The 15256-nt window shown below is 37.7% G+C and overlaps 3 protein-coding genes across 3 annotated transcripts in view; all 3 read left to right on the top strand.

The window, feature by feature from the left end:
- Positions 1–1635: 1635 nt before the first annotated feature.
- Positions 1636–3411, top strand: LOC141435174 (allergen Tha p 1-like). The gene is made up of 3 exons (XM_074097775.1): positions 1636–1746; positions 2103–2304; positions 2867–3411. The coding sequence occupies exons 2-3, from the start codon at positions 2112–2114 to the stop codon at positions 3052–3054; spliced, it is 381 nt and encodes a 126-aa protein (XP_073953876.1). The 5' UTR covers positions 1636–1746; positions 2103–2111; the 3' UTR covers positions 3055–3411.
- A 2772-nt stretch (positions 3412–6183) lies between these two features.
- On the top strand, positions 6184–9439 carry LOC141435175 (allergen Tha p 1-like). Its single transcript, XM_074097776.1, has 3 exons — positions 6184–6289; positions 7639–7854; positions 8856–9439. The coding sequence occupies exons 2-3, from the start codon at positions 7665–7667 to the stop codon at positions 9041–9043; spliced, it is 378 nt and encodes a 125-aa protein (XP_073953877.1). The 5' UTR covers positions 6184–6289; positions 7639–7664; the 3' UTR covers positions 9044–9439.
- Positions 9440–15058: 5619 nt separating this feature from the next.
- Positions 15059–15256, top strand: part of LOC141435009 (E3 ubiquitin-protein ligase HERC2-like) — a 17097-nt gene continuing 16899 nt past the window's right edge. Inside the window, exon 1 of the mRNA XM_074097523.1 lies at positions 15059–15112. Coding sequence (XP_073953624.1) covers positions 15059–15112 — 54 coding nt within the window. The remainder of the gene's footprint in view (positions 15113–15256) is intronic.

Genomic DNA, 15256 nt, shown 5'->3' with positions numbered 1-15256 from the left:
CAAGCAACGGATAAATACCGTAAAGGCCACACCCGGTAGACTTATATAGATAAATACTTACTTACATATATTCAACACTAGCCGTTACCCGCCACTTCGTCCGCGTAGAATTTGGTTTTTACTATCCCGCGGGAAGTATGGAATTTTACGAGATAAAAACTATTCTATGTCCTTCCCCGGGATGCAAACTGTCTGTATACCGAATTTCATCTAAATCAATTCGAATCAATATGAAGTAACAAACAAACAAACAAATAAACAAAAATAAACAGACTTACAAACTTTGGCATTTATTATATTAGTGGGATCAGTGTCAAGATTGTGGGTTGTTGTGGTAACACGGAATGGATCCTGCCCCTATAGCACGAAGTGCAAAACTCGAACTTCGTATGTTGCCGTCCCGCTGACGCTTATGTCATTTAATGCACGAGTGAAAGGGACGGTGCGATACGAACTTCGATTTGCGAGTTTCGTATATGTATAGTAGCCCATCTGTAGTTTGTTGTGTAAACCACTTAAAACTGACAATTCATAGTTAAGGTAAATACATTTTTGGCTAGTGATTTCTATAGTCATAACAAATACTTCTCTGTATTGATATGATGGTGATGTAAATAAGTAAATACCTACAGATATACATATCTATATGTATATACTCCGTGCAAATTAAATTACGAGTACATATCAATATCAGTTCTGAGAATAAATTGGTTGGGAACGAACTTTCGATTGTGTTTGCGTACCTACATAATATTTGTTAATTTGTTCTTAAAGTAAGGACACTGTAACTGCAGAAAGAAAAAAATAACGTAATTGATAACCTTCTCCATTTAAGAAGTCAGTTCAACAGTAATGATCAGCAGTGACCGGAGTGCAATTTAATTTAATCCCGTTTATAAGTCAAACAATAAATACACGCTAAAATAATATTATAAGCAATCTTACTGATATTAAATACCGTATAAAACAGTGGAAAAGGGTTAAAACAGAAATTCAAAACAAAAGTCTATTTTTACATGTGGTAACGTTAATTTTTATATATAAATCCGATCGTATGAATATGAAGGAATTAAGTCAATCTGCTTTGTTCGAAATGACAGTCAAAACATTTTCATTCCATTTGGGCTATATATATTATAGCCCAAATTGAATCGAGGCTATAACATTCAATATTATGTTCCGTGTTCCACACATGAGACATTTATCTATACTTCTATAGGCTCTAGTGTCTTTCTTTAGCTTTCCAACTGTTATCACTGCATGAACTATCGGCCCAGCCACAACACGCGACTAGCAGAGCAAGCGAGCGATTTTTCATTCCATTGCACACCCGAGACACTCGTCACAAAGCTGCAAAGTAGTTTTACCTAGCAATGAATAGAGAACATACTCGCCGCGTCGCCGGTTGCACGTACTCGCTACCGGGTTTCATAGTGCCGTAGGAAGTGTTCAGAAGCACGTCTGATTATCACTATTATCACATTGGTGCAAATCTCGTAGAATGTCGTTCTCAATAATGGAACTTTACACGTCTTATTATGATTTTATTATCACGCTCGCGTCAGCAGCCTTTGATGTATGCCCATTGAAGGCTGTTTGCTCACGTTCAGTTTGATGACCAATTTCAGTTATAGCTAGGTATTCGCTTGAACGTTTTATATATAAGGATCACAGGGTGTCTGTTGAGACAGTAGTGGAGTACGAGCAGATCTGAAAGGTGTGAAGTTAATAATTTAAGTTAAACAGGTAAGTTGGGTTTTTCTGAATGTTTTTTTTACGTACTTACTTATTATCTTCCGCGTTGCAACGAACGTGTTTAAAAGTGCAAATTGCGAAAGTTTGCAATATGATTTTTCTCATTTATAGTCTTGGTAAAAACATATTTAAATTCACAGTTCTTTCACGGAAGCGAAGCTTCGGGGTTAAGATTTTCAAGTAAACACAGACATCCTCTATGTCACGTTGAAAAAAGTGGCAACACTCTGAACCTGCATACTTTTTCGTCTTAATTCTTATCATTCGCATACTGACCCAATAAACTTTATTCGGCGACTGCTACTTCTTCTCTGAACATGTTTCATTATTTTATAATTTATTTTCAGTAGTCCACGATGAAGACCGTGTTAGTTCTATTGGCATTGGCTGCAGCGGCTCTCGCGAGGCCAGATGACACGCCTTTCTACAACTCACGCTATGACAACTTCAATGCGCAAGAGTTGGTCGACAACATACGCCTGCTCAAGAGCTACGGGCATTGCTTCCTTGATAAAGGACCCTGCACTGCTGAGGGGAGTGATTTTAAGAGTAAGTTAATTCCAATTTTTTACTTACATATATTTGCTACGGGATGTAAAGATATGCTCCCTATATTTTGATCCAATTGCATATATCTTATTCACGTGTAGACTGAAGAACTTGAGGGTGAACGTTTTGTTGTGTTGATCGTGTTAAATGTACTAAATTTTTTCCTCATCGGCTGTAATTGTAAGTAACCTAGCATTAGGGAACTTTTAACTTCAATGGGGACAAAAATCAGAATGCTAAAAGGAATTGTGTGTTGTGAGATGGTGATACTGCAAGTGCAAGTGTGAAAACTACTATTTTAATCCTGTTTAGGTACAGTAATGAGATGGCCAGGAAAATTACTGCCACAAGAATCATTACATTTAGATCTATTGCTAAACTTGTTATAGAGAGATATGTTATTCTAGTGTTTATGGATAGTGGCAGCTCTTCGCCATCAGATGACCCCTTGCACATCTGCCTAGTGTCTTTAGGAATATTTTATCTGTTTTCATTCTATTATTATAATTGACACTAAAGATTTATAATTTGGACTGGGTCATAATAGCTTCTTTTTTCTCAGAAACCATCCCTGATGCTTTGAGGACAAGCTGCACGAAATGCTCGGCGAAACAGCGTGAGCTCATCCGGATGGTGGTTAAAGGTTTCCAGACCAAGCTGCCCGATCTATGGAAAGAACTGTCGAATAAGGAGGACCCCACTGGCCAGTACAAAGAAAACTTCAACAAGTTCCTCAACGCGTCCGATTAGGCTCGACCAAAGATCTATATTAACTTGTTTATCTTGTGGATTCCATATAGCTTTTTAATATCAATGATTGTGCGTCTACGTCTAGATAACATTGGATGCCTATCATATACCAATGCAGTGGGACATTAAGAATGAGCAGTAGGTACCTACTATTTACTATGGTCGTTTTATAATGGAGTCCTAAAATAAACAAAGTGGTTTCTCGTGATTTACCATATTTCTTAAGATTTGCTACATGAACATCACATTTGTTTATACTTTTTTTCTATAATTTATTTGACATCACGGCTTGGTGCTGTGACTTTTGTGATTCATATTATATTTATTTTTTATACTAATAAATATTTTGGTTTAAAACTTTGCTTTATTTATAACATTTTTCCCAAAAAAAAGTCAGTTGATGATGGTTTAAAATTCCCAATATAATGAAAACTAGGAATGAACAGAGAACAGAACTGATCAAAACTATTTAAACAATTGAAACACTAACTGACAACCTGAACAGCAATAATAATTTATAAAAATTAAAAATATCTATAGCAATATAATAATTATATGTTAGGGCGACCTTGTCATCCTTATCCCTCATCTGTTTTTTTTTTATTTATTTCTGATCATGGGAGCATAACGCATCAGCCTCTCTGGTCTGACCGTAGCCATTGTATTCCCAGTTGCGATTACTCAACTTTACTGTTGTCTAATCTCGCTTGCCTTAGACTTAGACAAAGATAAAGGGTCTCACCGGGTGACCTCTCAGTCGGCACTGTGGCGAACCATAAGAGCATATTCCGGAAAATTGTAGTAGGTACTAACAGTGGTATGTTATTTATTATATTATCTATCTCTGTACCAAATTTCATCAAAATCGGTTCAGCGGTTTAGGCGTGAAAGCGTAACAGATAGACAGACAGACAGACAGAGTTACTTTCGCATTTATAATATTAGTATGGAAGTATGGATTAAGTGCCTAAATGCAAAGTTTCATGGTTTTATCTTCGACAGCGACGAACTTCCACCTTATAAACTTCCACCCCCTATTTCAACCCCTTAAAGCCTTTATTTCACGATAAAAGATAGCCTATATTCTTTACCAAGGTCTATTCTATCTCTGTACCAAATTTCATCAAAATCGGTTCAGCGGTTTAGGCGTGAAAGCGTAACAGACAGACAGACAGACAGAGTTACTTTCGCATTTATAATATTAAGTATGGATTATGTTATCTTTGTATTTCCTACTTATTTTACCTTAAATTTAAATGCGAAGTCACGGATGTCGAGCACCAGTTCAAGTTCAAGTTTGTAACTAAATTAAGGAAATAACAACAGAAAACACACTTGTGCATAGGTATAAAATTGATATTATGTGGAAAGGTATCATATAGTGAATGTGTTAATACGGTCTAAATATTGTGGTAATTAAGGTAGGTTTGAGATATTTATTTCTCATAAGATTTACACAAATCATTTACCTTCTGAGAAAACAATAATTTTGCTTAAATCTAAATAAGAGTTAACAACTACTTGGCAGAGTTCTAGACTACTAGACTTATTTTCTTCCTTTTAGTTTTTAAGGCAGTCGAGTTTTTTGATTTTATAAATTTAATGTTTTATTGCAGCCCGTTATTAACTAGGCAAATACCCCAACAGATGACGTCCAGGTACAAACTTACGGTGGTGTTGTCAAACGTGTTTAGTACCTACAGATACCTACTTAACATTTTGATACCGATGACTTATGACATGGACAGGGATATCAAGATGAATGAATTTGTAACAAATCTATTTATTTTTATGTAAATAATGGAAATCTTAAAAAAAACATATTTAAAGGTTTAAAATAACATTTATAATAAATTATACGTTTATTGTTCAACCTTTTTAATGACCCAATGATGAGGTTTTGCAGTATTAAAAAATAAGTATTACATCTTTTACAAGAAGTTCTAAGTTCAAATTACAATGCATGTTATGAGTATGAGATTTGTATTGTACCTACTGGACACTTTGGCTCAGGATGACTTCGTCCACAGTCCCATTTCGTCACCTTCTTAAATCGTCCACAGTGCCATGTCGTCAGCCTGCAATTCCTAAATCGTCACCTTCCTAACTCGTCCACTTTATGATATCGTCCATAACCCATTTCGTCTACATTCCTATTTCGACCAAAGTGCCAACTCGTCCACTTTCTTTTATAGACCATAGTACTACTAGGTCAGCAGTGCCAACTCGTCCACGTTTAGCAGACGTTGTCTCACAGATATGATCAATTTAAGCGTTTAAATAGCAAAATATCCCGAGAGTAATTTGCAAAAAAGCCCCTTTTCAATAATCATATATAGAGCATTTAGTCTGGATAATGAACAATAATGCAATAATGTTGACGAGTTGGCACTGTGGTCTAAATTGGAATGTTCACGTGTTAGCACTGTAGTTGAAATAAGACTGTTGACGACTTGGTACTGTGGCCCACGTAAGAAAGCGGACAAGATAGGAAAGTGACGATGTGGGAATGTTGGCGAATCAGAACAGTAGACTGTATGAGAATGAGGACGAGTTAAGAAGGTGACAAAATGGGACTGTGGTCGAAGTCATCCTGAGCCGGCACTTTTTCGTTCTGAATTCAAAACCTCTCTATTTACCGTTTTTCAACAATGTTTGGCATTCTTAACTTTCTGGTGACTTTTCAAAGATGTAGGTAATCGTGAATGTTCGTATAATTTATGAGTAAGGGTTTTAAATGTGATTATTATATTTGTTCCTTAACAATCGGACTTTATTAAAAAAATGTGTTTATTTTGTAAACAGGTAGGTTTATGTGGTTCTATTCTTATATTACATTACATTTAAATAATGTTCTCGCTGCTGAGGTGAAAAATTGTATGTGTCACACGAGACCAAAGTTTTTTTGCATCTCGTGTGTTTGAACCCCTTGCTGCTCTCAGGATTCTAACCTAGAATCACTCGCTAACGCTCGTGATTCAATTATACAATCCTTCGCTTACTCGGGATTCAAAATCAACACTCGCAACAAAAAACAACTTTGCTCTCTTGTTACACAAGTAACTATAATTCATACCTTAGGTTTTGCGCATGTAGTTTTTATAATATTAGTCAAGGTATCATTAGGTGACGTGTGAGTGCTCAAGGATCGGATCTACCGGGAAAATATAAAAGGCTTAAACAAATTAACAGATAGCATCAGTACTACCGGCAACTTTAGCGGGCAAGGCTCTAAGTAAGTGAACATTTTTGGGCTAATTATTATGTTACTATTTATTTATATTTACATTGAAAAGAAAAGAATACTTACATATCACTTAATTAAAAAAATATTAACCTAAACGTAAACCTAATTAAAAAAGACAAATAATAAAGTAAACTAAAACAAATGATATACTTATGCAAATTATTAATTGAATCAAACGAAACGTTACTACAGATTGCAGCATTACAACGCTGCATGAGTGTAGCGTGTTGCATACTTTTCGGTCGTTTCCAACCGTTTTCACTGGCCGGTATTGTCCTGCTCTTTAACTCGTATTTGGTTTATGATTTGAAATTTGTAATTTAAATACTATGTTTTGATAGTTCTTTCGGCGTTTTTGTTTCGAATGATTCATTGATCGCACATTGTGAAGTACAGTTCTACGTACCGAGATTTCCTATGGTTTCCGCTTTAATAATTGTTTTGCGCCCAGTTTCATACGTATTCCAGTTTTTGTGTTTTTTCCTTTTATAATACTTGCGGCAAAGTTTTTTTAATAAATTATATTTTACCGACCAAATTCTTCGTTGTCTAATTTATGCCGGCCTAACTAGGGTCTACGGGCACCTTAAGTGCTCTTGGGTCTTTAGTGTTGCTGCATAAATTATGGCGCCTGAACAGGGATCCAATAATGCCTATGCTACCTAATGAATATTGTTTTTCCATCGTGTTTTGTCGTATAAGTTCGTATTTATCTTGCTATCTCAATTAGCTCCAGTAAACTTCAATAAGCTAGTTTAAATACGAAATTTTTCGTCAAAATACGATGGAAAAACATTATTCACGACATCTGTATGCGGAGGTCCATATCAATGAGTTAAGTCAAGTTAAGTTCGTATCGTACCGTCCCTCTCACCCTCGTATTAAATAATATAAGCGTCAGCGGGACGGCAAGATACGAAGTTCAAATTTAGCACTTCGTAGTAGGTTGACCTATACGAGTACCTAGGCGCGGGATGCGCAGTAGCGTCAATTCAGGAAGACACTAATCATCAACATCCCAACCTATATCTCATCTCACTGCTGCCTGGGCATAGGCCTCTTCTCAGAATGAGAGGTCTTGGAAATTAGTTTCCACGCAGGCACACAGGCACAGTGCGGATTGGGAACTTCACACGCACCATTGATTTGCTTCGAAGGTTTGTGCCGATTTCCTCGCGATGATTTCCTTCATCGTAAAGCTCGTGGTAAATATTCAATGTTAACTCAGAGATGCGAGCCCAGGTTTGAACCCACGATCTTCTGCGTGGGAGGCCACAGGTCAAACATACGCCACTACGGCTTAAGCCACTAATAAAACTCAACAATGCTCTTTCCAGATTTCAAAATCCCAAACAAATCGACAATGAGGGTATTGATGGTACTCTCCGTGGTGGCAGCGGTCGCCTTAGCGCGCCCTGATGGTAACCACTATGACACCAAGTACGACGAGTTCGATGTAGAGACGCTGGTATCCAATCAACGGTTGTTGAAGTCCTACACGCAGTGTCTCCTGGGAAAGGGTAGCTGCACCGCCGAAGGATCCAGTTTTAAGAGTAAGTTTGTAGACATTAGTGAACACTTCGAAATAAAGTTGTCAGCAAAGTTACTGCTAGTATAAGAGCGTGTATCTTTTAGGTCCGTTTATTTCATAGCTGCTAGCAAATATAACTTGATCCGCTCACTTGCTCGCATTATACAGAATTAGGTGTCTTGACGTTGGTAGCATAGTAAAAGGAGGACAAGTAGGTCCACTCCGGCGCGGACGCTTAGGGTTGTCGAAGTCTATTTTAGATTAATTACCTACCGGCAAATAATTTTAGTAAGTACGAAAGTTAACTTAAAATTGTCTAATGTCTGTGTAGAGAGACCAGACAGATTCTGTGCTGTTATATTATTATTATACTAAATTTAAAAATATTATTTATGAATTCGCCGGAATGGTGATGGCGACTGTACACATACTACTCATGTTTACCTACACATAATACTATAACTATATTTTTTTTGTGTCCTTGCACGAAACAATTACACTACACTTATATACTACTAATTTACAACTATACCTAATACAAAAATACGTAAGTACGATTACGCGAACGTAAAAGGTGATCATCTCGCGAAGTGAGCGCAAGGCGAGCGAGCTAAAATCGAAACGCACGGCACCGACGGCAGCGCAGCCCTGACTAAAGAAAACTTAATCCTCCTTAAATTATCAGTGTGTGCGTGCGCCGGGTGCGTGCGTACTGGCGCCAACCGGCGCGCACACATCTAGCCGCGCGATGTACTTTTGTTCATAGTGAGCCTACTTGTCCTCTTTTACTATGTTGGTAGTGTGTTGACGTTGACAATTGTCAACAATTAATTATTACAGTTGTTAGTAGCTATAAAATAACGGACAGAACGCATAAAAGATTTAACACGCTTTTTTACTAACAGTAAATTTGCTGACAACTTTATTTCGAATTGATTTACGTTTAATAGTAGATTGACCAAAACTTGAAATATTTGCAAACTTAAAAGGCATGTGAGCGGCAACCATGTGTTTTGTTCTCAGAAATTCTCCCCGAAGCGATTGAAACTACTTGCGGCAAATGTACTTCCAAGCAGCGCAACATCATTCGTACCGTCATCAAGGCGGTCCAGGAGCAGCTACCCAAAGAATGGAACGAGCTGGTGCAGTTATACGACGCTGAAGAGAAGCACAAGGAGTCATTGATCAAGTTCTTGCAAGGATCTGATTAGTTTAAGTATTTTTCGCATTTATGACCATTTGGTTTTCAGTCTTTGTTTTAAAATTTAAACCTGAGGATGTCTGAAGAAAAAGATCATCGTATGCCACATCCACTAAACTAAAACTAGTTTGCTAATGTCTTTCGGGACTCGAAACAAAAAATCGGTTTTCTTTTTTTGCAAGCTTTTATTTAACCAGGTCGTCGCTCCATCTTGTTGGAGGCCTTCCGACAGCTCTTCAGTACTAGAATTTGGGCTTGATTTGAGGATGCTTATATCTACTGTTTTAACTAGTTATTTACATACTTACCTATACCTAATGATATGTAAGAGATTATCAAAGCAATTCTGTGATGTGATTATTTTTGTACAAATTTTTGTGTTTAATAAATGGTTAAAAAAACTTTGACTTTGTTGCTTATTTAATCGAATCGTACTTGATGAACCGCAATGCCTTTTATTGACAGTTTTTACATTCATATATAACTTCAGTATAACTATAAATTCAGTTATCCATCCATCCTCGCTAATCCTGCCGTGAAGCAGCAGTGCTTGCACTGTTGTGTTTCGGCGTGGAGAGTAAGACAGCCGGTGAAATTACTGGCACTTGAGGTATCCCATCTTAGGCCTCTAGGTTGGCAACGCATCTGCGATACCCCTGGTGTTGCAGATGTTTATGGGCGGTGGTGATCTCTTTCCATCAGGAGACCCTCTTGCTCGTTTGCCATCCAGTCGAATAAAAAAAAAAACCATCCATTTCAGCCTATATACGTATATACGTCCCACGCTGGGCACAGGTCTCGTCTCAGAACGAGAGGGCTCGGGCCGTAGTTCTCACGCGGGCCCAATGCGGATCGGGAACTTCAGACACTCCATTGAATTTCTTTTCAGGTTTGTGCAGGTTTCCTCACGATGTTTTCCTTCACCGTAAAGCTCATGATAAATTTCAAATATAATTCCCAGTTATAAAGTAATAAGTTTCCCGTGTGCTACGGCTAAATACTTTTATTCGATTACTCGCATGTGACCTTTTAGGGAGGACGCTCAATTTTAATAAATATTTGCTCATTATAAAGTTGAATATTTCGCAAACTGATCTCTGAATCGAAAAACCCCGCATTGTTTTTAAAAGACCTATCCAACGACACCGCACACTATAGGGTTAGTCGAGAAAAAACCACCCCCACTTACGTCTATGGGAGGTAGGTACCGTAATTTTTTTTATTTATTTTTTTATTTAACCAGTGTCGGCGTGACTGATATGTATATTCATGCCAAATTACAGCTTTCTACTACTAAGGTCTCTGAGCTTAGCCGCGGACGGACAGACAGACAGACGACAGACATGACGAAACTACAAGGGTTCCTAGTTGACTACGGAACCCTAAAAACGTACGTTCCAATAAAGCATAAAGCGCCTAACCTTTCTGTGTATTTCCATCTTAGTATGACTACCTACCTATTTGCTAAATCATTTATTAAGTAATTATTCTTTAATAAGTAATTATTATTTTTTGTGCCGTATTAGAGCTCTCAAACAAAGGGTTTGAACCCGGTTCACGACTTTTTCCAAATATAAATTAATACCTATATTTGAAATTTACCATAAACTTCTCGATGAAGAATAATATTGTGAAAACACTGCATATACACACTGTACTGCACTGCAAATATTGTGAAAACAGTTCAATAGTGTGTATGAAGATACAATTAGCATTGGGAAATACCAATCTAGTTAAAACATACATTATTATTTCGAATCGCAATAAGGGTATATTTGTACGGGTGTTCAATATACATAGTGCCCAATAGATGGTCCCTGCTGTCACCTCTATCTATGACAGTGACGAGCTTTTTAATTTTTTTTTTAAACATGAAATTATATTTGAAATTTACCACGAGCTTTACTGTGAAGGAAAACATCGCGAGGAAACCTGCACACGCCTGTGAAGTAATTCAATGATATCTGTGAAGTTTCCAATCCGCACTACCACAATTAGTTAGGTACAGTCGAGTTCATAAACTTGTGAGTAAAAAATTTGATCAAAAATATTTGAACACGACTCTATTGTTAACGGCGTAAAGTCGAAATCAGATATTTTTGATCAAATTTTTGCTCACAAGTTTATGAATTCAACTGTAAGTTCACAACTAGTGACACAAACATCACTTTCCATTATTAAGTAACTTATATTGTTAAAAAAAATCCTTAATAAAAACGTTTACGAACATTAGGTTGCGGCTCCACTGAGGCGGAGACGAGCGGAGCGGAGAGGAGCCGAGGGATCCACTTGAAATCCAGATCTCGGAGACGAGATTTAATATGATTGGTCGATCCCTACTCATCTCAGCCGCACCCTTACTTTGAAGGAAGACATCGTGAGGGAACCTCCACAAATCTGCGAAGCAATTCAATGATACGTGAGAAGTGCCCAATACACGCTGGGAACTGGAAACTACGGGCCAAGACCTCTTATTGTGAGAGGAGTTCTCTGCCCAGCAGTGGGACGCATATTGACTGGGATGGCGACGATGGTGATGAATGAAAACATTAAGTAGATAGTAAAAAACTTTCATTTTTACAAGCTTTTACTTAGTTTTCCCGTTGTCTGTCTGTGTGTGTCTGTCTGTCTGTAATCAAATCTTGAAAGTTAAATTCGACCAACTTCCGGTAGTTAGATTGACTTGAAATTTGATATACCTTATGTAAATTGCGTGACAATACAATAATCTTGTAGTGACATCCTGGTAGTCCGGCCAGGATCGTCTCTGCCGGACGGAACTCTTCAATGGTTAAAATTTGGTATGCAAATGTAGTTTAGGTGACAAAAAAAAGGTTGTATTAAAAACCCAATTTGGCCAATGCCAATACGTTGATGGCAATCTATACAACGAGGAAACGCAGCCAGCCTTATGGGCACCCTGCCCAATAGCAACGACATGGATGATATTTTTAAATAAAGATTTTTAAGTTATTGTTTATATTACGTGCTACTTATTAAAATATTCTCTTAATTCATGTAGGTAGTTTAAACTTTTTTGGGATCTTTCCACTGGCCGCGACGTTCTCGAGTTACCTTGTTTATTTACTGAAGATGACCTTACTCAAGCGGTTCAAGTATAATCGCTAGGTTGACTACCATATCCGTAATTATATCTTTATAAAAAGGTTGCAATATTTCGTATATAATAACTAAAAATTAATAAAAAATAAATTAATAATTAATAAAAGCCGCGGTGGCCTAGTGGTTTGACCTATCGCCTCTCAAGCAGAGGGTCGTGGGTTCGAACCTCGGCTCGCACCTCTGAGTTTTTCGAAATTCATGTGCGGAATTACATTTGAAATTTACCACGAGCTTTGCGGTGAAGGAAAACATCGTGAGGAAACCTGCACAAACCTGCGAAGCGATTCAATGGTGCGTGCGAAGTTCCCAATCCGCACTGGGCCCGCGTGGGAACTATGGCCCAAGCCCTCTTGATCTGAGAGGAGGCCTGTGCCCAGCAGTGGGACGTATATAGGCTGGGATGATGAACTAAAAATTAGTAACCATTTTGCGTTTTGTTGTCAAGTCCTAGATGTATATATTTAATATGGGCTTTTTAGGGTTCCGTAGTCAACTAGGAACCCTTATAGTTTCACCATGTCTGTCCGTCTGTGTGTCTGTCTGTGTGTCCGCGGCTAAGCTTAGAGACCGTTAGTACTAGAAAACTGTAATTTGACATGAATATGTATACATATCAGTCACGCCGACAGTAGTACGTAAAGTGGGGGTGTTTTTTTTTCGACTAAGCCTATAGTGTGGGATATCGTTGGATAGGTATTTTATTGGGGGGTTGCCAAGACGATTTTTCAATTCAGTGATCTGATTGCGAAATATTCAACTTTAAAGTGCAAATTTACATTAAACTCGGGCGTCCCGCCCCCCTCTAAAATCTAAACTGTTAGGTGGAAAAATTTGAAAAAATTCAGGATGGTAGTAGGTAAGTATATCAAAGTTACAAGGAAAATTACCTTTAACGGCTAAGATTGCTTGAGAAATAATTAATTAAGTATAAGTAATTTAAGAGTAAATATAGCAGCCTAAGGTATAAAATATACTTATTGATTTTTTCGTAATGGCAACGGAACCCTATCTTGGGCGTGTCCGACACGCTCTTGGCCAGCTTTCTATAATCGCTCGTTAACTATTGGTAGGTTGGTACTTACTAAATTATTTAAATAATTAAATTATTGTAATAAATACTAGTGTGCCCTTGGGCGTCAAGCTGAGGATGAACATGTCTTTACATGAACCTTAATAAAATAAAAATACTTAGGATGTTAGCAACATCGAACAATAAATTTGACGAAAAAAAAAATAGAAAAAAAAATAGTGTTTCTTTTCATGAAGACTGTATGAATAAGACTCAAACCTACTTCCATTAAAACGTTCAATTGATGCCATTATATTATTTAATTAAACCGTAGGTAAGCAGTAACCTACACACGTCCCACAACCTATTAGGTAATGTTAGAAAGTAGAATACGGGTACATGGGTATTTCTTTACTCATCCGTCGTTTAGGCGAATAAGAAAGTGCTGAAGTTGCCTAGAAGTCAGAGAACAGACTACGAAGCTTGAGATCCCAAGTTCGAGGTTCCAAGTTCAGGGCAGATAATAATTATGAAATTATGAATTTTTTGAATGTTTATTTTCGGTATAAAATGCATTTACCGACTGTGTGTTTACCTTTCTGCAATCTTAGAAGGTAGGTACCATTAAAAAATAAACATTGAAAATATTTTTGTCAATGTCTGACAGCCAGCAAATCAGCCAGCGAAATGACAGCACAATCTTTTGGTTATTAAGTTTATTATTTTAAAAAGTATAGAAGGAAGATGATTCAAATTTCCATGTAAGTAGTGTAACAGTGCGGACCGGGAGACGAGCTGTCGGTAGGCCTCCAACAAGATGGAGCGACGACCTGGTTAAGATCGCGGGATCGCGGTGGATGCGAAAAGCACAAGACCGGTCTGAGTGGAGAGCCTTGGGGGAGGCCTATGTCCAGCAGTGGACGTCTTTCGGCTGACATGATGATGATGATGATGATGTACAGTCATGACACGGGATTGTTAAGCCTCATAACACTTGGCCGTGTAATTAGCAGATAGGCAGGTTTCATCATCATTTCATCATCATCTCAGCCGTAGGACGTCCACTGTTGGACATGGCCTCTATGTTGCTTCGGTTGCAGCGGCTTGCATCCCCCAGAACCTGCGGCTTTAACCAGGTCATCTGTCCATCTTTGGTGGACGTCCAACGCGTCCAAAGAAATACCTGCATCAGGAGACCTCGCTGCTCCAATATAGTAAATTTTAACAGTGTTTAGATAAACTAGTCTAAGATTAGACTAGTTTACACTATTTAAACGATTTCAGTTTACAGTATAACTATAATCTAACTAACTATAACTAATGATTATTGATTTTAAATAATCATTATGTGTAGCTACAAATCAGAAGGTGCATTACACATTTGGTAAAATACATTCCAACAAGTGGCTTAACAAACCTGTATTGAAGAAGTAGGCTGTTAAAAGCGTCATAATGGATTTTTATAATGTTAAAGTTTTATTGCCCTTTTCCAAGGTCTGGTTATTACATCAAAAGCATACCCAGAATATATCGCTATAATGAGTGGATATAATATAATGAATAAATTTTCCTCTAACGTGTCCAACTCAAAACGCTTTATAGGTACACCATTAAGATAACCTGCTTTAAGCCGCCGGCCATACAAATCATGAAACTAAATCACAATGATTTGAAGATGATTACTCGGTGCGCATCTAATCTCATATTTTTGCAGTCATAATTATAATGTTCGTATCATTTTTATGATAGATGCCTACTTTGTAAGGAACTCTTGGTGCGCGAGTTCAAATCGCATTTGGCCGGTTTTTTAATGTATTTATTATAAGCCTGTGGTAATATCCCACTTCTGGCCAAATCCGCTCCCTTGGATTTCAACTCGTCCTGTCAGCACTTATGGCTGACCTGTCGCTGGAAAACGCGTCTAGGTCTACCTCTGCGGCGACGCCGGTAGCCATCATGGGGGCATCCACTGTGTGGTGAACTGTAACCACCTCTCTGGATGCAAGCGGCAAACTTGGCCAGTCCAGTCTCATTTGAGCATCGCGGTGGCTTTTTTAATGTAGGTATGTATATTTAATTTAATTCGTATGA

The sequence above is a fragment of the Choristoneura fumiferana genome, chromosome 14, assembly GCF_025370935.1.
Source record: "Choristoneura fumiferana chromosome 14, NRCan_CFum_1, whole genome shotgun sequence".
Lineage (NCBI taxonomy): Eukaryota > Metazoa > Arthropoda > Insecta > Lepidoptera > Tortricidae > Choristoneura > Choristoneura fumiferana.
Note: the sequence above shows the minus strand (reverse complement) of the source record. Positions and strands in the feature narration are given on the sequence as shown.

What these genes read in the sequence shown, in the direction of transcription:
- LOC141435174 (XM_074097775.1), top strand. Translation starts at nt 2,112, where the DNA reads ATGAAGACCGTGTTAGTTCTATTGGCATTGGCTGCAGCGGCTCTCGCG. An exon ending in TGAGGGGAGTGATTTTAAGA is followed by an intron (nt 2,305 to 2,866) that starts GTAAGTTAATTC and finishes CTTTTTTCTCAG; the next exon opens with AAACCATCCCTGATGCTTTG.
- LOC141435175 (XM_074097776.1), top strand. Translation starts at nt 7,665, where the DNA reads ATGAGGGTATTGATGGTACTCTCCGTGGTGGCAGCGGTCGCCTTAGCG. An exon ending in CGAAGGATCCAGTTTTAAGA is followed by an intron (nt 7,855 to 8,855) that starts GTAAGTTTGTAG and finishes TTTTGTTCTCAG; the next exon opens with AAATTCTCCCCGAAGCGATT.